The sequence below is a fragment of the Melospiza melodia genome, chromosome 18, assembly GCF_035770615.1.
Source record: "Melospiza melodia melodia isolate bMelMel2 chromosome 18, bMelMel2.pri, whole genome shotgun sequence".
NCBI lineage: Eukaryota > Metazoa > Chordata > Aves > Passeriformes > Passerellidae > Melospiza > Melospiza melodia.
In genome coordinates, this window is record NC_086211.1 from 15788151 (window position 1) to 15812114 (window position 23964).

The following is a 23964-nucleotide window of genomic DNA, read 5'->3' on the forward strand; positions in this document are numbered from 1 at the left end:
GTTTGTGGGTGATTTCTCCTTAAGTATCAGCAGTTCTCTGTGATCCCCACTAGCACAGAGAGCAGAAGGAACTGAATTTGCTGTGACTCATGAACTTCATTGAAACCAATCCATCCTCCCCTGACACTTTGGGTTTTGGGTGCAAGTTTAAGGAAGCAAGGAAATATCATATGGGAATGCTGTGCTGGAAGGGGTGGAGCTGTTCCTGGGTGTGCTCTGGGCTTGCAGGACAGCTCCCATGGCTCAGGTGCCATCACTCACCCTCAGCAGTTACTGCCCTGCTCATTTCTCTGCTACCTCAGGAATGCACAGAGTGGTTTGGGAGATCTGGGGATCTCCTGGAGATCTCCCAGCCCAACCTCCTGCTCAGTGCAGGATCACCTACCCTGGATTATCCTGGACACCCAGGACCATGTCCAGTGGGTGTTGGATGTCTCCAAGGATGGAGAATCCACCACCTATCTGGGCAGGTTGTGCCAGTGTTGGATCAGCCCAGTTTGGTGTCTGGCCATTGAGTTGTGGGCTTTGCTGCAGCTCCGTGCTGCTGTGGGGTCAGAGGAGCAGCAGGGACAGCCAGGGCTGTCCCCAGTCCACCCAGTGGGGCTGCTCAGAGCTCTTGCATGTTGCCAGTCAGCACCAGGGCAGGTGACATCTTAGAAACACAGGACCAGAAAATCTCCTGAGGTGGAAGGGGCCCACAAGGATCATCCAGTCCAGCTGCTGGCCCTGCACAGACACCCCAACAATCCCACCCTGTGCACCCCTGAGATCATTGTCCAAACACTCCTGGAGCTCTGACAGCCCCGGGGCTGTGCCCATTCCCTGGGCAGCCTGGGCAGTGCCAGCACCCTCTGGGGGAAGAACCTTTCCTGTCTCCAACCTAAACCTGCCCTGGCACAGCTCCAGCTGTTCCCGAGGAGCTTCTCACCCCAAATGGAAGCTGCTCCTCGTGTGCTCCCAGCTCTGCCCTCAGGCCTCTGTGTGTCCTGGGCTGAGCACCAGGATGTCACACACACAGACTGTTGTACCCTGTGTGCCCTGGGGTGGCTGCAGCCTCCCCGCTGCACCGGTGACCACCCAACATCTCCGTGCCATGGAGAGGGTCACCCACCAAGAACCACATCCCCATCTTGCTGGCGTGGCCAGAGCTCCCTTTTGGTTATGTTTTGGTGGCAGTGGGTCCCTGCCTGTTTAAAAGCTGGGGTCCTCCTCTCCCTGCTGGCTTTGGTGGGAGCTCTCCGTGGCTTTGGCTGGCAAGGGGAAGCTTTGGGATCGCTCTTGCGGGCCTGATTAGCATTCGGCCGTGCTGCTGCCGCTGTTTGGAGCTGGAGCTCGCCATTGCCTGGCAACCACAGAGCAAAACTCCAGCGGCAGCCCCGAGCCCCGGCGGCTCCTGCGAGAGGCACCGACACGCGGGGACAGGGACACTGCGAGAGGCACCGACACGCGGGGACAGGGACACTGCGAGAGGCACCGACACGCGGGGACAGGGACACTGCGAGAGGCACGGACACGGGGACAGGGACACTGTGAGAGGCACCGACACGCGGGGACAGGGACACTGCGAGAGGCACGGACACGGGGACAGGGACACTGTGAGAGGCACGGACACGGGGACAGGGACACTGCGAGAGGCACGGACACGGGGACAGGGACACTGCGAGAGGCACCGACACGCGGGGACAGGGACACTGCGAGAGGCACCGACACGGGGACAGGGACACTGCGAGAGGCACCGACACGGGGACAGGGACACTGTGAGAGGCACCGACACGCGGACAGGGACACTGTGAGAGGCACGGACACGCGGACAGGGACACTGTGAGAGGCACCGACACGCGGGGACAGGGACACTGCGAGAGGCACCGACACGCGGGGACAGGGACAGCGGTGGGGCCACCCTGCGCTGCTGCCCCCTGCCCTCCACCCCGCAGGGTGCACAGACAAGGATCAGCCCGAGGAGGAGGAGGAGCAGGAGGAGCAGGAGGAGGAGAGGGCTGTGGCGGTGCAAGAGCTTTGGTGACAGCCAGGTCTGGTGGCTCTGTGTCTGTCTGTCCCGGTGCCGCCGGCCATGGGCATCCCCCTGTGCTGGGCACAGCCTGCCCTGCGCACCCTCGGAGCAGCAGGTGCCATGCTGTGCTCTGGGAGCTCCTGCCATGCCCTGGGGCCTCGGGGCAGGGCCAGGCCCTGCTGTGGGTGCCTCTGGACAGGGCGTGATGGGGGACAGAGTGGGGTGTGTGTGGGGTACACGTCCCCATCCTCACAGCACAAGGAGCTGCACTCCTGCTCTGTGTGTGTGCCAGCACCCACCTGGCCACGCTCCCCAGCTGGGGTCTGTGCTGTGCCCAGCACCCCCAGGGGCCCCATGGAGGGGCTTGGCCTCACTGGGGTCTCACAGGGAACCATGGCACAGCTCATCTGTGGTGCTCTCAGACTTCTACTCCATCATGCTGGGGTGGAGTTGGAGGGACAGGAACCTGAGCGAGCATCAGGACTCTCTCTGCTTCCTATTTTGCATGTGCTTGAGGCCTGGTGTGGTTTTCCTGGCAGCAGAATTTGGTTGTTCTGCTCCTGGCAGATACTGTGGGCCTGGGGCTCAGCCCCTGACCTGCCAGAGGGGCTTTGCAGTGGTGGTGGCTCAGCCCCTCCACCAAACCCTGCACTTTGTCCTCTTTCCAGCTGGGGGGACTTGACAGGCCTTGAGTCCCGGACCTCTGACACCAGGTGCCACTTTTCTGCAGGACACACAGACGTGCCAGAGTACATTGAGTTCAGATCTAATGCATCCTCTCACCTCTAGTTTAAGTCTCTATTTTTACATCTTTGATGCTGTGGGTACTGCCTAAGGCTGCAGGGCCAAGCTGTCCTGTCCAGCCAGTACACTGAGACCCACTGGGCAGGAAAACAACAGACACGTGCCTTTCAGTGCTTCCCCACACATCCTCATCAGTGACACTCACTTGGCAAAGGGTAAAAAAATAAATACATCTGTCTTTTGTGTCTTGCAGAGCCTGGGGTCGGCAGACAAGAAGGACTTTTACCAGCCAAAGTAAGTGCCAGTAGCAGTGGTGAGTAATTGCATGGAAATTCCCGGCTGGTCCACATTACCCAGCAGCTCCATGGCTTGCTAAGATTAGACATTTCAGTGTACAAGAATAGCTGCTGCAATTACACAAGTGAGGATAACAGTGGAAGGGCTGTCAGTCATGCTGGCTTCAGGGCATATGCAAATCCTTCCATCAGGTCCGAAGGAGCCATGACAGCTTGACTGAGCCTGGGGACAGAGCCAGGAGAGGGGGGTGCACTGGTGACCTTTCCCACCTGGGGCTCCCTCTGCTCCTGGTTTGCACAGCTGAGCTGCCTTGGAGGATGGAAGGGTTTTGCTGTGTGTCACAGATCTCCCAGTGCATCACCCAGCTGCTGGTGCCTTTGTCTCACCCGCTGTGCTTGGTGCAGCTCTGTGAGCTGCAGGGGGACAGGAGCCCCAGGGCGCTTTAGAGCCATGGACGTGAGAAGGTTACTGCAAACCACTCCACCAACACAGGCAGTTGGCTGGATTAGGTAACAGAACTTCACCAGAGCATGGCACCTTGCAGGCTTGTGCTTGCTGGATGGACAGGTTTGTTCCCATCATCATTTGGATAATGGCAAACTCTGTTAAAAGCCCTGCTGAGAGGCTGGGCTCTGCCCTGGCACTGCATTATGTGCTGTGCTGCTGAGCACATCACCTGTGGGACCTTGTGTTGCTCCTGCTTTGCTTGGGGCAGTGAAGTCTGCAGGTTATCACCTTTCTTCTGAAAAAAAAAACCAAACCAAAAAACAAAGGTGGAATTGAAGCTGTGGGTCAGTGCTCTGATGGGCAGGATTGTCTGGGGAGCAGGGCTTTGGACAATTCAGAAGGAGCTGGGTTGAGGATTTCTCCTGCAAAGCTCACTGTCCTGCTCTTGCTCACTCTTTGCTGCTTTCCTGAGCATCCCAGCAGTGCAAGCAGCATCCTCGGTCTGAGCCAGGCTTGGCCTCAGGGGGAGCAGGTCCAGGGGTGCCAGCCTGTGACAGGGAATGTTGTGCTGAGCTGCCTGCTCCCTGTCTGTCCTGGGAGAGCAGCTGTGGGCTCTGTGCATGCTCTTCAGTTGTCTGCTGATTCCTCTTTATGCCACCAAGAGTTTTTAAAACTCAGTGCTGGTTTCTAGGTCTGTACTGAGAATCTGATTGGAGGGAGCTTCTCTGCCTGCTCACCCCAAGGCAGTGCAGCTCATCAGCTGTCCAAGACCTCAGACAGATAAAGACTTCTGGAAACACAGAATATCTGTTTAATCCTGCATGGCTTTCTGGGAGATCAGAGGAATATCACAGGAGATTATGGAGTCATTGTGGATGCTACAACAACATGAACACACATTTGGCAAAGAGCTCATGGTTGTGTTTGTGTGACCTCTCCCAACAGCTGTCCAAGATTTTGGTGCTTCTGAGTGTAAGCTGTGTTTGTGAGGAGTCTGGCAAGCAGGTTTAGACCAGATTGAAGCATCTCCCATGTCTCCCATGTCTCAGTTCCAGCTGAAGCTTTGGAGAGGCTTGAAGTAGGAGATTTGGACGAAATCTTTAAAGAGCTCTTACTGTTCAGATTTCCTATAGTTTTCTGTGGTTTTGGTGGTTGGTGCAACAATTTGTGGTGCTGCAATTATAACTAAGCTCCTCTGAGAAATGAGGAATCTTTCTCTACCTTGAATGGGAGAACATGGCCTTCCCATCTCACTGCAGGTGTGGAGCTGCTGGGTCAGAGTGGGGTTGCTGGTGCTGTTGTAGATCCAGGATGTTTTGTGGGAGTTTGTTTCTTTGTGCCACGAGGCCATGGGACCTCCATGGTTTGGCCCAGCAGCTGTGACATGCCTGGTCATAACACTGTGACTTTGGTTAATGCCCATTTACACTCCTCAGGGGTTGTGATGGGTGAGTTTGTGGCTGTGCTGTGGCCTGGTACCACTGCCCCCATCCCATCTGGCTTTTTGATCCCCCAGCTGATGCCACACTGTGCCTGCTGAACCCATCTGCAAGGCTGCACCAGGTGCTCTTTGGAGCCCTTCAGTTTCTGCCAGGGCTGGAGCTCATCTCTCTCATCTGAGAAGGGTTGCTGGAAAATGCCAGAGCTTGGGTGGCCCTGCTGGGGACTTGAGACAGCTCAGCTCCTGTGCAGCAGCTCCAGAGCCCAGATCACAGCTCCTGAGCCCTGGGCCAGCAGCCAGAGCCTGGCAGGAGCTGAGCCCAGCTGTGGGAGCTCCTGGACACATCTGTGCAGTGAGAGGAGCCTGGCAGTGTGCAGCTGTCCTGCAGCTCCCATGTGCCACAGCAAACTTGACTGTGCTTCTGCTTTTCCTTTGCCAGCTCTGAGGCATTGGCTCACCTGCCCCCAAAGCCCTGTGGGAGCAGGGTCAGAGCCCTCCTGCTCATGTGTCAGCTTTGGGGCTCTCCCACAGCAGTGCTGGTCCTGAAAGCAGAAAAAGGAGACACACATGCCAGAAATCTCAGCAGTGAGTTTGTCACTGCTTGTCCTGGGAGTGACTCCTGCTCCATTCCTGCCATGTTCACTCTCTCTAATCAGGTGCCCTCTTTCCTCAATGGACATCAGATATTCCATCTGCTGAATTGCCTTGTGTCTCCTGGAGTGACTCCTTTCCTTCCTTTGTTACCTCTTCCCTTCAGAAATGGAAATGTGTCCTCCCCTCCCAGTTCCTGTCTCAGGCAGGGTGTTCCTGAGCTCCTGGAGCATCCCAGTGCTGATCAAGGGCATGGAGATGTGTCCATCCTCACCCATCAGCCTCTGATGGCCCTTCCCCTCCTCCCAGTCCACCCACGAGGTTCAGATCTCCCCAGGATGCAGTGAAAGCACACAGGGAGCTGCAGTGCAGGTGGACCTCAGCTGTAGGTAGTCAGAGGTGCCCAGAATGGAGCTGCTGCCTGCTCTGGGGGACGCCCCTCTGCTTGCAAAGGTTTGGTGGTGGTGCTGTGGATGTTCCTGGAAGAGCCGGCCCATGGCAGGAGCTGGCTCTCCTGGTCTCTGCTCTGGGAGGTGATGTTCCCTCTGCCATGGGAAATGGAGGGATGCAGCCTGAGCCTAGAATGATGAAGCATTAATCTTAAGAAAAGTTACATCAGCTGAGAACTGAAAGGGGTAGAGACCAGCCAAGGAAGGACCAGCAGTGGCACATAAAGAGCTCCTGTAGCTGGAATATCTGAGAGAGGAACCTGGCAATTTGGGAATGGCCACAAGTCCAGCTGTCAGTCAGCGTGTGCACAGTACCCTCACCTGCACTGACTGCTCCAGCCATCCCACATGAACAGGTACAGGTGCCTTCCTGTGCTTCCAAAACAGTGTTCAGATGTCAGAATGGTTTATCCTGACCTAACAGCTCTCATCTGATGCAGTTTGGGTCCATGGCAGGGCCTGGCTGCAACTCTGCTCTGCCTGGGATCTGACCAGGGTTTGTAGGGATGGGGTGGTATCAGCCCAGCCCCTGAGCTGCTCACTCCTTTGCCACCCCACTTTTGGAAGGTGCTGATACAGCTGTAATGCTGTCAGAATATCCAGGCTTCCAGAACTCCTTCCAGATTTCTAACACAGGGCCCTGACTTCTCTGTCAAGGCAGCGAGGAGCCACTGGCTGAGGACCCAGGGGCAAGGACACCATGCTCAGGGACAGGAATAGGCTTTCCTGGGACAGGAGGCAATAACTCTCCTGGCAGGGCTGGGTGGCAGTCCCTTGACAGGAACTGAAGTTGTCTGGTGTGTTTGCTAATTGCCCCTGGCACGTGTTTGCTCTTCAGTGTCAGGAACTCATTTTCTTTAAAGCAGAAAGAGATGTTGGTGGTACTGACACTCATGAACCCTCTAGCAAATGCAGACTGAAATACCTGAGCTTAACAAAGTGTCCCTGGGAGCTGCCCTCCTTCCCCCCATGCTGAGCTGTCAGGGACTGTGTGCCAGGCACTCTGAGGTGTCAGAGACGCAGCTGCAGTGACAAAATGCTCTCCATGGATCCTGAACGCCTGTCCCCTGCTGTGGTGGCCCTGCAGAAGAGACCGGCTGGCTCAGTGTGCCCTGCACCAGCAGGATCCCACAGGATCCCACAGAATGCCACAGGATCATCCCACTGCAGGATCCCATAGCAGGATCCCACAGGATCATCCCTCAGCAGGATCCCACAGCAGGATCCCACAGCAGGATCCCACAGCAGGATCTCACAGCAGGATCCCACAGGATCATCCCACAGCAGGGTCCCAAGGATCATCCCACAGCAGGATCCCACAGCAGGATCCCACAGCAGGGTCCCATAGGATCCCACAGCAGGATCCCACAGCCCTTTGGGGCAGCACCTCGTGGCTCTGGCTCCAGCTGGGATCAAAGGCTGCCCCACCCTCTGTCCTCCAGGCTCAGAAGTGCAAACACGGGAGGAGCCTTTGAAAGCACCTCCCAGAAAGCAGCAGCTCCTGTTTGCTGTCTCAAAGTCATTACACAGAGCTGTCTCCACAGCTAATTCTTTGTCACCTGGCCCGTACAGCACAACATTTCATCTCCCAGACTCCAATCTTGCCATGCCAGCACTTAGATGAAAGTGTTTCCTTGCTGAATCATTATCTCGTAACATGTTGGTGGTTTAAAGGCTCTAGGAATCAGTATTTACATTTTGGAAGCATTAAGGACCATAATAATGAGCGTGATGTGTTCCTAAGCCAGGTTCTCATCTCAGTGCCTGCCTCCCTCAGACATTATTGCTGTAGGAATGATGACAATCACACACATGTAGAAGTGTTTGACTTCTGTGGTGGCTGGGAGCTGTTCAGCTGGGAGCTCAGGTTCCAAGTGCTGAGCAGAGGGAGGAGACCCTGATGGGAAGTGGGGAGATAGTGCCAGTGACACCAGGGAGCTGTGGGGTAGCAGAAGCAATGCCAAGACCACCTCTCCATAAAGGATACTCATGGGGATACTCAGTGATGCAAGAAACTGTCCCAAACCCGCCTCTGCTGAGGTCAGGGTGAACACTGCCCTTTCTCATTTCCCTTTTGTTGGTTCTTGGGAGAGAGTGCCTGCCCTGGGCTCCTGTGCCCTCTGGGCCTGCAGGATCATGGAGGGATGCTCTGCACACAGAATGGGCCACAAAGATGCTTCCAGGGCTGGGCCCTCTGCTCTGGAGCCAGGCTGGGAGAGCTGAGGGTGTTCACCTGGAGAAGGAAAGGCTTCAGTGGCACCTCATTTCAGTCTTCCAGAACTTAAAGGAGCTTATCAAAGAGAGGGAGAGTGTCTTATTTACAAGGACAGAGAGTGATAGGACAAAGAGGAATGGTTTTAAAGTAAAAGAGAAGAGATTTGAATTTGGTATTGGGGAGAAATTCTTCCCTGTGAGGGTGGGCAGGCCCTGGCACAGGGTGCCCAGAGCAGCTGTGGCTGCCCCTGGATCCCTGGCAGTGCCCAAGGCCAGGCTGGGCAGGGCTTGGAGCAGCCTGGGACAGTGGGAGGTGTCCCTGCCATGGCAGGGGCTTGGAATAAGATGAGCTTTAAGGTCCCTTCCAACCCAAACTACTCTGGATCCATGGCTTTTCAGGATACAGATACCCTGGATGGCATCAGGACCCTTGATAACCAGAATTCAATATGTTGGCCCAAGAAAGGTTTGGACAAGATTTGGTTTTAGTGGTCCCTGGAGCCCAGGGGACAGCAGGAGGGGTTTCTGGGGCTGGCTGAACTCCTTCCAGACTGCACTGGATGCACAGGCCATGGGAGCACTGGACCAAGCCCAGCCCTGTGCCTGCTCTCCCCTGGGAATGGCCCTCTTGCACCTGGTATAAAATAAAGTTTAGGCTTTCATTGTTTCTCTGCAGCTTTTAATGTGTTAAGTGAGGTTGCAGTGTAGGCTCTTAGTGTGGCAGTTGTCATAGAAACTTGCAGGGCTTTTTTCCCTGATCCCCCAGCCCCTTTCTTCACACCAAAGCAGGGTTGAATTTTGTCCCCCCTGTAATTTCAATTCCATTCCAATTAAAAACCTGCCTGGGCCTGATTCCCTGTCTCCAGCACTGCCACAAAAGGACTCACAGTCTTTCTGTCATGCTTGCTGTTGTCCCAGCTGAAGGGTGTGTGTTCCCCTGCCCTGTGCACTTCCCTGAGGGGATTCTGTGCCATGAAATGCCAGCAGGGACTGGGGCTCAGCCCTTGTCCCCCTGCAGAGCCTCTGGGCAGCACAAGGCTCCTTGCTCACCATGGGCTCCCTGTCCTTGCTGCTTTTTCCAGGAGGAGGGAGCACAGGGGGGCACTGGGGCTCCCTGGGCCGCTGGTGGGGACATGAGGATGGCACTGCCTGCCCTGAGCTGGGGCTGCCTTCCCCCTGGTGCTGCCAGCTCAGCACTCAGGCTGGCACAGGAGCCCTGCCACGACTGCAGCGCCTGGCATTAATCATGGGAAGGGAACTGAGCGTAGGAAGATGGGCATTTTTAACAAATAACCAAGCCTGCTTTCTCCCCTAAGCAAGAGAGCAAACTGTTTGCTGCAGTGAGTCAAGGCAGAGATGCTTCAGCCATGGGAGGTGCTGCTGCCACCCACAGCAGCCGCCGGTCCCAAGGACGGCCGGGTGCAGAAGGCACAAGTGGGAGAGGAGTTCCCTGAGCTGCTGCCAGCAGGCCCTGCTGGGCTTTCTCCAGGACACAGGGATCCTTTCCCTCGTGCTTTGCTTCTGGCACAGGACTTGATGGGGACTCCTCAAAGGTACCTGGACTTGCAGCTCAGAATTTCTGCTTTGAGGAGCTCAGTGCCCCCCCAGCTCCCCAAGGCCAGGACTGTCTCATAGGGTCCCAGAGTGGTTTGGGTTGGAAGGAACTTGAAAACTCATCCAGTTCCACCCTGCCATGGCAGGGACACCTCCCACTGTCCCAGGTTGCTCCAAGCCCCATCCAGCCTGGCCTTGGACACTGCCAGGGGTCCAGGGGCAGCCACAGCTGCTCTGGGCACCCTGTGCCCACCCTCACATGGAACAATTCCTCCATAGCATTTACTCCAAACCTGCTTTCTGTCAGTTTAAAGTCACTGAACAGCCCTCCTGAGCCTTCATCCTGTGTATGGCAGGAGCCAGCCCTGGAGCTCCAGTTGTCTGCTGGGATTCATTTGGGTGGGATTTAGGTCTATTGGATCACTCCTTTGGCCTCCCATGTGCTGCAGGGATATGAATTGCCCACAAGCTCCTGCAGAGGTTTTGGTTGCCTTCTGAGAGTTACCTAATTCTCTGAGCACCCCTGAGATGTATCTAATCCTGACCCAACACTCACTAGAATTTGCTGGGCTCTGTTTCCCAGTCCCTGCCTCCTGCCACCCCTCACTGATAACAGCAGTTGGCACCACTCTGTTTTTGATGGGTGGCAGATTTTTATCAATAAACTCAATATAGCTCAAATCTTTTACAGCATGGTGTTTTCTCCAGCCACCAGATCAATTTTGTGACTCATCCCTCCAGGCTCTGCTGTTTTAATGTCCCCTTTCAACACGGACACCTTAATTGCAGCAGTGGCAGTGGCAGTCCCAGCAGTGCAGTATGTGCAGCTCTCCTGCTCTCCCCTAAGAACTGCATCAGCTTTTTTCACCACAGCATCGCATTAGAGCCTTGTGCTGGGCTGCTCACCCGTGGTGACCCCTGACCCTTTCTGGGGGCTCCCTCTTGTCTGGGGTCCAGTCCCTGTTCAGAAATACAGCCTGAAATCCCTCTCTGAGCTGTCTTAGCCCAGGCTGGGCTGCATTATCATGTACAGGGTTTGAATGGGCTCAGCATTACCAGACATTTCCCTCTCTCCTCATCAATATTTACCATTCCATCAATCTTCCTGTCACCCGCTAATTTTTTGAGTGAGGATTTTGTATTTCCATGTGATCATCAATGGAAATATCGGCTGGTGTGTTCCCTGTGGAGCCTGGCTAACGATTCCCCATTGACACCTCGTGTGTGAGACCTGTCAGCCCCTCTAAATCTATTTAAAGTGCTTGATTAGGGCAGCACAGCCCCATCTTTTGAGCTGAGAGTGTCAGGGAGCACTGAGAGCTCTGCCTGTGCAGCCAGGGTTCATTACAGAGTGACATCAGGCTCATTGGACACGATCTCTTCCACCAAGACACACCGACTGACTTTAATTAGAACTTACATCCTTTAATTATTTCTTAATTTAATTCCAGATGAGCCCTGCCTTCTGGGTCCTGTATCAGGCTGGCTGGTTGGTTGGTAACTAGGTCACCCTTACTGCCAGGTGGGAATGTTGGGGGGAAGGAGCCATTTCCATCTGGATGTGGTAACCTGAACTTGGCTCAAAACAAGCAGCACTGCCCAGAAACCTCTCCCCAGCTTTTGGGTATATGTTGGCTGTGCTGGCTGCTTGGTGCCATTTGGCCACATTGGAGACACATGGATGCTAATGATTCAGGAGAGCTTCATCTCTCCTAGGAATTAGTTTACTCACATTTTTTTTCCAAAAACGGAATAAATATGGACGATGTTTTCCTTTGCTGCATCATTTGAACAGTCCTACAGACTCTGCTTTAAAGTAGCCCCAGTGATCCTTAAAACCAGACCTACTGCTAGCCTTTGTTTGGCCCTCAATAGCAGATTTTCCATGTCCAGCCACACATTTTCCCTTTCTTTAATTTCCCCAATAATTTTCCTATATATTGTAATATTTCATTTGTATTGACCACTCTATTCTGCACTCCATGGCAGGAGGTTGGAGATAGATGGAACCCAAACCCTCCCCATGATTCCATGATTTTACTGCTGGCTCTGGGAGTCTCCCAGTGTGCTAACACATTATTCCTTATCCATTGGGATCATGTCTTTAAGGCCGAGCCCCTGCAGTATGATGTGCTGTGCCTCGCCCCAGTCCTTGGTGAGAAGGTAAATATGAGTTTATTCAAGCACCAACTGCTAAAAGATCTGCAATTCCAAAGAACAGCATACAATGGTGTGCAGTGTAAGTGTGCAGTGCCCTCCCCTGCACTCCCTGGCACCCTCCCACGCAGGCTCTGCCATCACCTTCAGCAGCTCCAGGGTGTTGAGTTTCTGCTCGTGAGGGAAAATTGCCCTTTCCTCATTCTCCCTTCTCCACCTTGCTGCCTCACATCACCTCAGAGCTTTGTCTCTCAGCGCAGCATGAGCAGGGCTCTGGTACAGTTGCTTGGAGCAGCCTCAGATTATTCTGGGTTTTTATTCAAATACCATTGTGGTGTTTTCCGTCCATGCAGGGCCACACTGACAGCTGGGCTGTGGCACTGGGGTATCACAAAAAGGTTTGTGCTGGAAGGGACCTTAAGGATCATCTAGTTCTACCCCTTTGCCATGTCAGGGACACCTTCCACTGTCCCAGGCTGCTCCAAACCCCATTCTTGGAGCACTCCCAGGGATACAGGGGCAGTCTCAGGCTGTGTGAGCAATCAGCCAGATCCTGGAGCTCTTCCCCTGGGAGGGATCATCAGGCAGGGCTGGGCTGTGCTGGGCAGCCTGCAGGGGCATGGGAACAGTGCTGATCTGCTCAGGGAAAGTGTCACTGAGGGTGTGACAGGAGGGAAGGCTCTGTCTGTCCTGCATCCTGACAGAGCATGGAGGGGGATCCAGGGATTTCAGCTTCCCTGCAGCTTTCTGGCATTGGCAGACACAGCATTCAGGGTGGTGTGGTGGCTGTGCAGTGGGAAGGGATAAGGGTGAGGGTGCTTATTTGTCTCTTCAGGCTTGGGACATCATGTGAAATGGCATCACGACCAACATTCCATCTAATTTATGGGGAGATGAATTCTTACCTCCCCATGGACTGCACAGGGAGCTTGGGCAGAGTGCAGAGCTCTGCCATCAGTGCTGCCTCTGGTGGCTTCAGCACATCCTGAATGTAGGATGAGCTGATAAGAGTCACTGAAGAATCATGGAATCCCAGGATGGTTTGGGTTGGAAGGGACCTTAAAGCTCATCTTGTTCCAGCCCTGGCATGGCAGGGACACCTTCCACTGTCCCAGGCTGCTCCCAGCCCTGTCCAGCCTGGCCTTGGGCACTGCCAGGGATCCAGGGGCAGCCACAGCTGCTCTGGGCACCCTGTGCCAGGGCATGGAGCAATGAATAATTGTATTTACACCTAAATTAAAGACTTGACTGAATCAAGCTGTGGACAGCCCTGGCAGGCTGATTTCAGGCAAACTTTGGAGCATTTTCCTGATGGATTGTGGGAGATCAGCTCAACCCCCAGACCACCTTGCCCCACAGCAAATGGAAATGTGTGTGTTGCTTGCAGAAGAAAGGAGCTCTGGGACCTGCAAATTCTCATTTTTAGATTTGAAATACAAAAACCTTCCCAGCGAATGCTTCCAGAACACCTCTGGAGCTGACAGTTCTCAAGCAGAGTCTGTTGGAGGTTTTCCTTTGCAGTTTGAGGTAGGAAGGAAAAAGCACCCAGGGAGAGAAAGCTCAGCTGCTCTCATTGTCCCCTCGGATGTCAGAAGTGCTTTGTTTTCCACAAGTGCTTATTATTCATGCAGTGTCTCAGCAGGCAGCTGGAACACAGCTCCAGCGTGGGGCTGCTCCTGGCGTGGGCTCTGCCGTGGAGCTGTGCCATGGCTTTGCCTCTCCTGGGACATCCCAGAGAGCCAGCAGCAGTGCTTGGTGCCTGCCTTTGGCACCACTGCCAGGGCTGGCTGGGTCATCTCTTCCCCACGGTGTTCCTCTTTTGTCCCTCTCCATCCCAGCCCACCTCCTGGCAGATGTGGGGCTGGGTTTGCTGTCCTGAGGGTGCTCCCAGCAGCAGTGCTCCCAAAGGAGGCACAGCAGCCTCCAGATGTGTCCAGGCAGCATCTTCACTGCCTGCCTTGGCCCCCAGTTGTGCCAGACCCCTGTTGTGCAGTTTGTCCACTTGGCTTTGCCATTTCCATCCCTGAATGGTTCTGAGGGCTCTGCTTCTGGGCTTTTATCACGTTTCTCTGTTCTCTCACCTCCCCTGGGCTGGAGGGTGTTGATGAAAACTCTGGTGTGAAGCAGAAAGCAGATTCAGACTCCCAACAAGTTTCCAGCCATCTCAGACTGGTCTCTCACCGTCTTGGCCTTGCTGCTGTGAATCAATGGCTCCATGAGCCATGGGGCTGATCTCAGAGGGCTGGGAGGAGGAGCGTGGCTGCTTCTGCACACATTGGCTCTGCTTCATTGAGAGTGCTCTGTGGAGTCAATCTCACCTTTCTTTGGGGTTTTGATGGCTGGCTGGAGCCCCCAGTGCTGTCCCCAGGAGGGACCACGTGCATCCCAGCAGTGCTGGATCCCACCTTGTCCCAGCAGAGTGGAGCAATGCCCAGCAATGACACGGGAGGGGCTGTCAGCCCCAGCAAATGAGAAACTGCCAATATTTGTACACAAAGGCCACGCTGAAATCCCTGTCCCAGTCCAGACATCAGAGGTGTCAGTTTTGATTTCCCAGACACAGAGAGAGCCCTTTCAGCCCCAGCCTGCTCAGACACTGCAGCTTTAATGTCCAAGCACCCCGCGTGTTTCCACTCCCCTCAAATGCATCAATCAGGTCTCGGTGAGGCTCTGAAAGAGCCAGTTTGTTAAACAAACACACTTAGTGTAAAAAGTTTATTCCAGTTAATTGGGACTTCATTGCAATGGAAACAAATTACCCAGCTGTCATCTGCCAAGGCAAACAGCAGCGGGGGAGCAGGGGTCCTGGCCAGGGGGAGACAAACAGTCATCTCAGGCAACCTTATTTATGGCCTTTTTATGTATTTCTGTATTTATTTGGACATTCCTGAGCTGGAGAGCTGGGCTATTGCCGAGCTGCATGCCCCACACTTGCACAGAGCAGGTTATCTGCTCTGGGGCTCCCGGGCAGGAGCTGGCCCTGGCCTGGGCGGCACTGCCATGGGGACCCCGGGCTGGGGTCTGTGTCCCTGGGCAGATCCCTCCAGGCATGTCCAGGGCCCTTGCTTCACAGCCAGAGAGGAGGTGTGGATGGGGATGTCAGGGCCAGCTGCTGGTCCCTGGAGGCTGGGGATGTGAGGGATGTGGGGGATGTGGGGGATGTGGGGGATGTGGGGGTCCCTGCAGGGAGCAGCAGGGCAGGGGAGCACCCAGGGGGGGCTGGTGGCCACTGGGAATTTTGCTCCTGTGCTTCCACAGTTCCTTGCCCAGTGCTAAACCTATTACACCCTCGCAGGGGTGCACTGTGTCAGCATCGACCCCTCGGGTGAGTCCCCAGCCCCGCGCCTGTCCCGTTCCCTCCCAGCCCAGAGAAGGACTCTGTGGCAGGAGAGCTGGGAGCACTGCCTGGGGAGTCTCCCACTCATTCCCAGCTCGTCGGCTTTAACAAACACCCTGTCAACCCCCTTTTCCCCTGCTGGAGTTTCTAAGGCAAAGGAGGGAGCGAGGAGCGGGGATGGGGAGGCAGGCAGGGAGCCGGGCAGGATGGGGCTGGGTCCCGCAGCCGGCGCGGAAGTGACAGATAAAGTGACAGATAAAGTGACAGATAAAGTGACAGATAAAGTGACAGATAAAGCCGTGGGATTAGCAGCGTGTATGGTGTCAGGAGAGCAGCGTCCCCTTTCCTGCGGCGCTCGTTACCCGAGCTGAGCCCTGCTGGGGGAGGCATGGGCAGCACATCGAATTTCCTCCTGTCCCTGCTCCCGGCTGGCCTGTCCTTGCCTCGTGTCCCTCCAGTTCTGCCCTTCTGATCCAGGGGGCTGTGCCAGGGCTGAGGTGGGCACAAGGATGGGTGCAGCCCCCGTGGCACAGCTCTGCTCGGCTCTGGGCATGCCGTGGTGTGCAGATGGCAGCCTGGGACTGGGGATGGCACGAGCGTGGGGGGCTCTCCCAGTCCCCCCGGGATGCATCCTTCCCTCCTGGCCTTGGGGATGTGGAGGGCAGGAGCAGCTCTCTGCTCCCGTGCTGGGACCTTCCAGCAAGCTGGGAATTCTCTTGTGTGCCTGGTGAACAAACCCAGGGCTCCTCCACCCTGCTGACTTAGCACATCCAGGACCTTTTTTCTGGTCCTGTGAAGTCCTAAAATTCACATTTGAATTTCACATTGCAATTGAGTTGCCATCCAGAGCCCTTTGTCCACTTTCCAAGAGTGTTTTTGTTACTTTCCCGTTGTGGGATGGTGGTGACCTGCACTCTGAGGTTTCTGTCTGTGACAGCACATGTTCAGGGGCAGAAGGCCTGGATTGGGATATGCATCCTTGGAGGAGTCTGGGGTTGGGGGGAAATGTCAGACCCGAGCACGGATAGATACAGAGATGAATCCTAAGATCAGACTGATCTCACCAGAGGGATGTGGGAAAGATGGTGACCAGAACTGCAAAGAACACAAGATTTGGCTCCATTTCTGGAGCTTGGAATGGAGTGGAGGAGGGATTGGGCAGTTTGGCTGAAGCACCTTGGTTCCTTGGAGTTAGCTGGCCCATCCTGAGAGACAATCTGAAACCCCAAAGGTAGGAAACAGCAGGGAAACAATGCCATGCTTCTGTGTATGGGGGCTGGTGTGTGCTGGAGGCAGAGGCAGCGATGCCCCCTCAGTCCCACATTCCTGTGCCCCCACTCTCTGCAGGATCCTTGGTGGGCAGAGCCAGAGCACAGGATGCCAGGCACCTCCCTCCTCCACCTGGCAACCCTCTATTATTAGGGATTTTAGCTTTCTGTTTCTAGATTGATTTGTTGGTGGTGGTTATTTTTAGCTCCTCCAGTGCCTTGCAGATTCCTCGAGGGATTCTTTCTTTGCCTCTCCCTCCCACAGGTTTGTTTGTAATGGATCTGCCTTGACTTGAGCCACAAGCGAGAGGCTCCAGCGCCGGCGGGGGCTGTGCTGCCCTCTCAGGGAGCAGATCTCCCTCTGTGCTTGAGCTCAGCTTGATGTGTCCATGGGTGCTTCGCTCCCCCCTACAGCCCCTGCTGTGGGTACTGTGCTGTCCCCACCCAGAATCACGGCCAGGGCACCCTGGGTGGCTCCTTGTCCCCTTCTCCTCTCAGCACTGCCTTCCCTGAGAGTTCTCTCTTTGCACTACCCATGGGGAGAAATTCAGATCAGCATCACTGCATGTGGAAACAAACCCCAGGCTCCTCCTGCAGCTCCACAGCCAGGCTGGATGGAAATTTTTCAGCATATTTTAAAGCACAAAATAATTCCAAACAAGTTGCGGGTGTATTTTGGACTCTGGCAGAGCTGTTGTTATCGCCTCGCTGGCTGTCCCAGACAAGGGCTCACTTTGAGTGCAGCCTTCTGCAGAGCAGGGGGGCAATGTTTGCATTCCTGATTTAGAGCTCCCATCCCAGGGGACTCCAGCCCCATCTCCCACTGAGCCCAGCACAGCCAGGAGCCCAGAGCTCACCTGTCATCACCGGCTCCAGGGCTGCATTAATGTTCCCTCGAAAATGGGACTCTCGTTGGACTCAGCTGCTTCTGCTCAGCCTGGGCTGACGCTTGGTGGGGCCTGTGTGAAGGCACAGTTTGTGCTCTGTTTTTTCCAGGATTTTTGTTATTTTGTAGAGCGGAGTGAGTTGTGCTTGTTTTTAAATGCCTCAAGTATAGGTTGGTACTCAAAATAGGTTTGCTGTTTTTCCTGGGGAGAGGCAGCCCTGGGAGGTCTTACTCAGGTAGCTTTGGTGGTGGCATCTCCATCACATCCAGGGAAGTGTTTTTCTGGAGCACTGATCTCCACAGGCTGCTCATACCTGGGAGATGAGCACATGCTGAAGGATTTCATTGGACTTGCTCCCGTTAAAGCAGTCCCTGCAGTGGCCAAGGAGATGAAGCCTGAAAATCACTCAAGTTTCCAAGCAAACCATTCAAGCAAACCTGAAAGCCACTTGCAAGGCCACAAACATCATGTTGTGGCAGCTCCTCTTCTCTGTGGATTAACCAGCTCCAAGGAGATGTGAGGAGAAAGGACACCAGGGCCACTCGTCCCCAAGGAATGTGCTGAAAGAAAGGACAGAGATCTATGTCTGCATGGTGCTCTTGGTGGTTTGCAAAGTCCTGGTTCAGCTGTCACCTAACTGCTTTCCATCAGGATAGGGTGGTGGCTGGCTGATTTCATACCCAGAATTAGCACAGGGCCTCTGTGATGAGCCTAAAGCCAGACTCTGCTTTAATGTAATAACCTGGTGCTGGAGGAGAAAGTTCTTGAATGTAGACCCAGAATCTACAGTGAACTTTCTTCATTCTTGGCTGTTCTCCTTGGGGTTGAATGGCAGCGTTTCTAGGGCTGAAGTTGTCATTGAGGTTTTCCTGATCTTTAATTTTATAACGTTCATTAGCACAGTTCCTGTCAAAGAACAGCACGTTCCTTCCCTGTGCTCGCTGTCTCCCTGGTTAATAACCCTTTGCTGCTTTGGCTCTTTTGGAAAAAGGTACAGGAGCTTTGGGAACGACTCCTGGTACAATAGCCAGACGTCAGCATTGTCAGTCACATCTGAGGAGCGGCGTTAATTCAAAGGGAAATGGCTGCAGAAGGCCCAGGGTACCTGTTGGGGGGCATTGAGCCAACCTGCCTCAAACCACAGCAGTGCCTGTGTGTTCCTCCAGCTGCTGAGAGGTGCTCTGAACCCAGATGGTTGCTTTTCCTTTCTGCAATGGCCCATAACACCAGGAGCTTCCTGCTCCTCTCTTCTCTCCCTGAGGTTCTGCTTTCAAGATGTCCATTCCTGAGGCTTGTGGTGCCATGAAAAGGCTCTGTCAGGGTCGGGCAGTGCAGGAGAAGACCTGCAGTGCAAGAGGCACATGCCATGCATTGGCTGGGCTTGTCTGGGAGGTAGTCCTGGTTTCTGAGCATCTGCTCTGCTGCTGAAGGCTCCACCATCTTCTCTCCATTCTTGGCCTTTTGTGTCTGCCCGGTCGGGCGTAGGATGGCCTTGGGACAGCCCGCGCTCCAAAGGACGAGTGCACTCTTCAGATTTTCGGTCTTCAGTATTGTTTATTATTTCTTATCTACAAAGTCACCTCCCAGCCTGACAGAGGTCTGCCTAGCAAGACAGCCATGGGCACACTGACCTCCCACTGGGCAGTCGTCTATTTTTATCCTAAAAACTACGTATAAGATATTTACCTTTACCTTCCAATACCTTTTACCCTTATTAACAAGTGCAGATTTAATGTGAACCAATCCCAAAGTGCCAGCATCACCATCAAAGATGGGTGACAAGAAGAAGAGAGAAGAAGGACAAGACACGCCCTAATTCCTCCATCTTGTCTCCTAAAAACCCCCTGTACCAAAATCCCAAAACCTGTATTTTCACCCTGTGAATAACTAATTCCTTCACCACTCATCCCCAAGTGATCCTCTTGTCCTCATACAGGTGGCACATCCCGTGCAGGGTCAAAATCCAACACCAGTGATGTTTGTTCTGGCCACATTCCAGGATTTCCGAGCCCCCCCCCAAGGGTTATCTCGGCAACTCTGGACATCTGGAGTGATGTGCTGAGTTCCCACAATCTTCCTCAGCTGGGTTTTATCAGCTCTGAGGTACAGAACAAGGGCTCCAAACTGAGGTTTGAAGTGAGCAGGGACAACCATTGCAAGGCCACAGTGCCTTGGGAGAGGTGGAGCAGGTGCTGGCATTCACCCCATGGCCTCTGGATATCTCCTGGGGTTTGGGAGCCTCAGAGCAGGGAGCTGACTGTGTCAACTGTGTGGTTTCAGTCAGTCTGGACTTAGTTTCGGGAGAAATCAGAATTGCTGTGTGAGTCTGACAGTCAAGGAGAAGGAAGCAAGAGGCACCAGCATGATGTCCTAAATCTTGGTAGGTCTCCAGCTTATGTGCCCTGGCCTTGACCATTTCAGGGTGCCCTTTCCACTGCCTGGAAGGCACAGCTGGCCCAGAAACATTCTAGTCACTCTTCTCCAGAGCAGAGGGCTCAGCGCTGCAAAGCCAAGGTGTCTGTCTGCAGAACCTCCAGAAGCTCAGCTCTGGGCTGCAGTGTGGTGTGGACCTGCTGCCTCGCCACACCAGAGTGGTGCTGAGGAGTTGAAAGCCCAGCTCTGTGACAGCCTGGATGGAGTGGCAGTGAGGTGAGAAGAGTGCTGTGTCCTGGGGACCTGCCTTGTGTGGTGTTCCCACCCCATGGGCAGTGTTTGGTGAGCACCAATGTGTGGTTTTGGCACCAATGTGCAAGATACTCTGCTCTGGAGCAGGATGATGCTGCAGCTGGAGAACATCCATGGAATAGCATCCATGCTGGTATTGCCTGTGTGAATGCTCCACCTCTTCTTTGTTCTTCAGGACTACAGGTCTTCCCCAAGGACAAACTCTGCTGTGGTTTATCTTTGCTTTCCAAGTGTCAGAAAGCCCTTCTGAGGCCTTCAGGCTGACAGCAGCCAGCAGAGCACACCAGGCTGGGGCTGGCTGTGGCAGCTGGTGCCAGGGCTGATGCTGTGGGTTTGTCCCCGTGGTTCCTGTGGTGGTGCCTTGGTGGGGAGATGTTTTCTCTTGTCACATGGGGTCTTGCGCAGCCACGGGGCAGTGAAGGCCAAAGCCACGATGCAAAGCAGGTTGTGGGAAGGTCACTTGCCTGGCTCATGTCTCCAGCGCTGGCTTCACCCAGGCTGTGGGTGGTCTTTGCTGCAGGATTCCTCAGCTGGAAATGAAAGTATCTCCCGCATCACTCCATGCTCAGTCCAGGATGAGGCACAGCCTCTCACATCTCTGTCCCCCACCACTGCCCTTGCACCCCGGGGCATTTCAGGTGTGACAATTGTGCTGATGGGCAGTGCTTGATCCTGAGGGTGTCACTCACATGCTGCTGGCTCTCCTGCTGGGAGGTGACTCCTGCATGCAGGGTGTCTGTGTGGGAATAAAGTGCCTTTCAGCAGCCTGGCTGGCACAGCTGTCCTTCATGGGCTCAGAGGAAATGGGCCTGGAGGTGATTTAATGCTGTTGGTGCAGTGTGAACAGCTGCCTTCTGAGGAGTTTAGCTCTCCAGAGGTGTTCAAACAGCAAAGATCTTGCAGCCTTTGGAAATAGGGGGATAATAAGAGTTTATGGAGAAACTGAGGCACAGAGGTTTTAGTTCACAGGCGAGGCCGTGCTCCAGCCAGGCTCTCAGCCCTGGAAATGGCTTTGGCCTGTCCGTCTTGGCCTCTGCTGCAGTGCATTCCTCTTCCCAGTCATCAACACCTGGGTTTTGGGTTCCCTTCTCTGGGTGCCTCTCACTCTCCCTCGCTGTGGGGTGGAGTCCCTCGTGCCTCAGCTGCCAAGGAGCTCTCCTCTCACTTGGCTGCAGAAATGGGCTCAGCATCCCAGAAATTCAGGCTTTCGTGCGGGAGCCAATAGTCACACAACCTCCATCCAGAAACCATCATTATCGGCTGCTTGCTTTTTCTTGGTTTCTTTGAACTACAGCTCCCAGGATGCCTGAAGATATGCAGACATCCCGAAGACAGTGGTTTCCCATAAACTTTTGGGGTTTCATGCTTTGCAAGCAGGAATGTTTTTATTGCGTCGCAAATCCCTTCAAGTCCCTCAAACCTCCATGGCAGCCGCGGGGGCCGGAGCCGGCTGCGCGGGAGGCACGCCAAGGGCTTTTCTCTCCTGCATTTTTCCCCTTCTTGCAAGAGGGACCTTTGTAAGTCCCTGTCGTGTCTTTTCAAGGGAGGTTTTGGATTGGGAAGAGGTTTGAAGAAGCCATGGTTTGCCTGTGGGGATGTGTTTCCCATTCTCCTGGTCCCCATTATTTCAAGGGCTGCTAAGCAGCCTCCTGCGTCCCCATGAGTCTTGAAGTGCCTTGGGCAAGGTGGGGAGGGATTTTCACTGAACTGGGAAGAACTGGGACACAGAGAAAAGAAAAAGTGGCAGGTTCCTGCAGCAGTGCAATGAGCCCAGGAGACTGGGGTTTAATTCTGACATGCTTACAAATCCTGAGGAAAAACCAGAGAGGGACATTTTGGTTTGGCATGGACAGATGTGGTTGGAACTGCGGCCTGCAGGGTCTGCACCCCCAGCCAGATCCACCCAGGTGACAGGGCACAAGTTCCACAGGTGCCCCCGCAGCTCTTCATCTTCCTGCAGCCCATCCTGGGACCAGGAGGTGCTGGCAGTGGAGTGGGCTCTGTGGTGTGGGCCCAGCTGTCCCTAATAATCACTTACTCTCTGCAGGAGAAGAACCGCAGAGGGCAGAACAGGGCTAAGAAGAACCGCAGAGGGTAACACAGTGGCATTTTATGGTTGCCTTCTTCTGACCATTAAAGTACTTGAGTGAGTTTTTCCTGTTTGGTGTTGGTGAGCACCAGCGTTACATCACATAATCAGACGTGTGGTATTTTGCCATTCTCCTTTTTCCCTTTGGTTGCCCAGGATCCTCCATAGACTGGGATTTAATAGGTCTTAACTTCTTTGATAGGTCTTTACCAGTTTGAGGAACTTTGTGAGTGAAACAGAGAGGTATTGGGTGCCCTTGGGGGTCACCAGAACCTCCATCTATGCAGCTGTGCAGAGGCAGCAGAGCCATGGGTCAGGCTGTGTGTGCTGTGGGACTGAGGAGTGGTTGGAGTTGGAAGGCATCTGTGGAGATCACCTTGTCCAAGCCCTGCTAAAGCACAGTGTCACCTACAGCAGGTTACACAGGATTGTGCCCAGGTGTTTTTTTTATCATATTTGGGGAAGGGGACTCCCCCGCCCCTCTTGGCAGCCTCTTGCAGTGCTGTGCTCCATCACCCAAAAAGACATGTCCTGGCCCTGCTTTGTACCGTCCCTGAGCACTGAGGCCAGTGGGATGCTGAGGGGTTCATTTATGAGCAGCTGCCCGGTGCCTCCGGGGTCTGGGCTTGTTCTCTGTCACCCTTGTCCCATGCTTCTCCTCCCTGCAGCCCCTGCAGGCACCCTTGGGCACACGAGCATGCATGGTGTTCCCGGCACAGCCGACTCCTGTCCCCGCCGGTGCCGCTGCTGCGGTCCGGGACAGCCGGGGCTGATCCATGGAGGCTGGGCCGGCTGGCCCTCAGCACATCCCGGCTGCCCCTCACCGCATCCCCCTGGCCCTCACCGCATCCCCCTGGCCCTCAGCACATCCCAGCTGGCCCTCAGCACATCCCCCTGGCCCTCAGCACATCCCGGCTGACCCTCAGCACATCCCGGCTGCCCCTCAGCACATCCCCCTGGCCTCAGCACATCCCGGCTGCCCCTCAGCACATCCCGGCTGGCCCTCAGCACATCCCCCCTGGCCCTCAGCACATCCCCCCTGGCCCTCAGCACATCCCGGCTGCCCCTCAGCACATCCCCCTGGCCCTCAGCACATTCCCGCTGGCCCTCAGCACATTCCCACTGCCCCTCAGCACATCCCCCTGGCCCTCAGCACATTCCCACTGGCCCTCAGCACATCCCCCTGGCCTCAGCACATCCCCGCTGGCCCTCAGCACATCCCCCTGACCCTCAGCACATCCCCCTGGCCATCAGCACATCCCCCTGACCCTCAGCACATCCCCCTGGCCATCAGCACATCCCCCTGGCCCTCACCGCATCCCCCTGGCCTCAGCACATCCCCGCTGGCCCTCACCGCATCCCCCTGACCCTCACCGCATCCCCCTGACCCTCAGCACATCCCCCTGGCCCTCAGCACATCCCCCTGGCCCTCAGCACATCCCGGCTGCCCCTCACCGCATCCCCCTGGCCTCAGCACATCCCCGCTGGCCCTCACCGCATCCCCCTGCCCCTCAGCACATCCCCCTGGCCCTCACCGCATCCCCCTGGCCCTCAGCACATCCCCCTGACCCTCAGCACATCCCCCTGGCCCTCACTGCATCCCCCTGGCCCTCAGCACATCCCGGCTGGCCCTCAGCACATCCCAGCTGGCCCTCAGCACATCCCCGTTGGCCCTCAGCATATCCCCCTGGCCTCAGCACTTCCCCCTGGCCCTCAGCACATCCCTGCTGGCCCTCACCGCATCCCCCTGGCCCTCAGCACATTCCCCCTGGCCCTCAGCACATCCCCGCTGG

General features: G+C 55.1%; 1 protein-coding gene across 3 annotated transcripts in view; it reads left to right on the forward strand.

The window, feature by feature from the left end:
• Positions 1 to 23964, forward strand: part of LOC134426367 (ankyrin repeat and fibronectin type-III domain-containing protein 1-like) — a 253598-nt gene that overhangs the window by 172823 nt on the left and 56811 nt on the right. For all 3 annotated transcript variants that reach the window (XM_063171332.1, XM_063171333.1, XM_063171334.1), the window contains one exon: positions 3009 to 3049. In XM_063171332.1, the coding sequence (XP_063027402.1) occupies positions 3009 to 3049 (41 nt within the window). The remainder of the gene's footprint in view (positions 1 to 3008; positions 3050 to 23964) is intronic.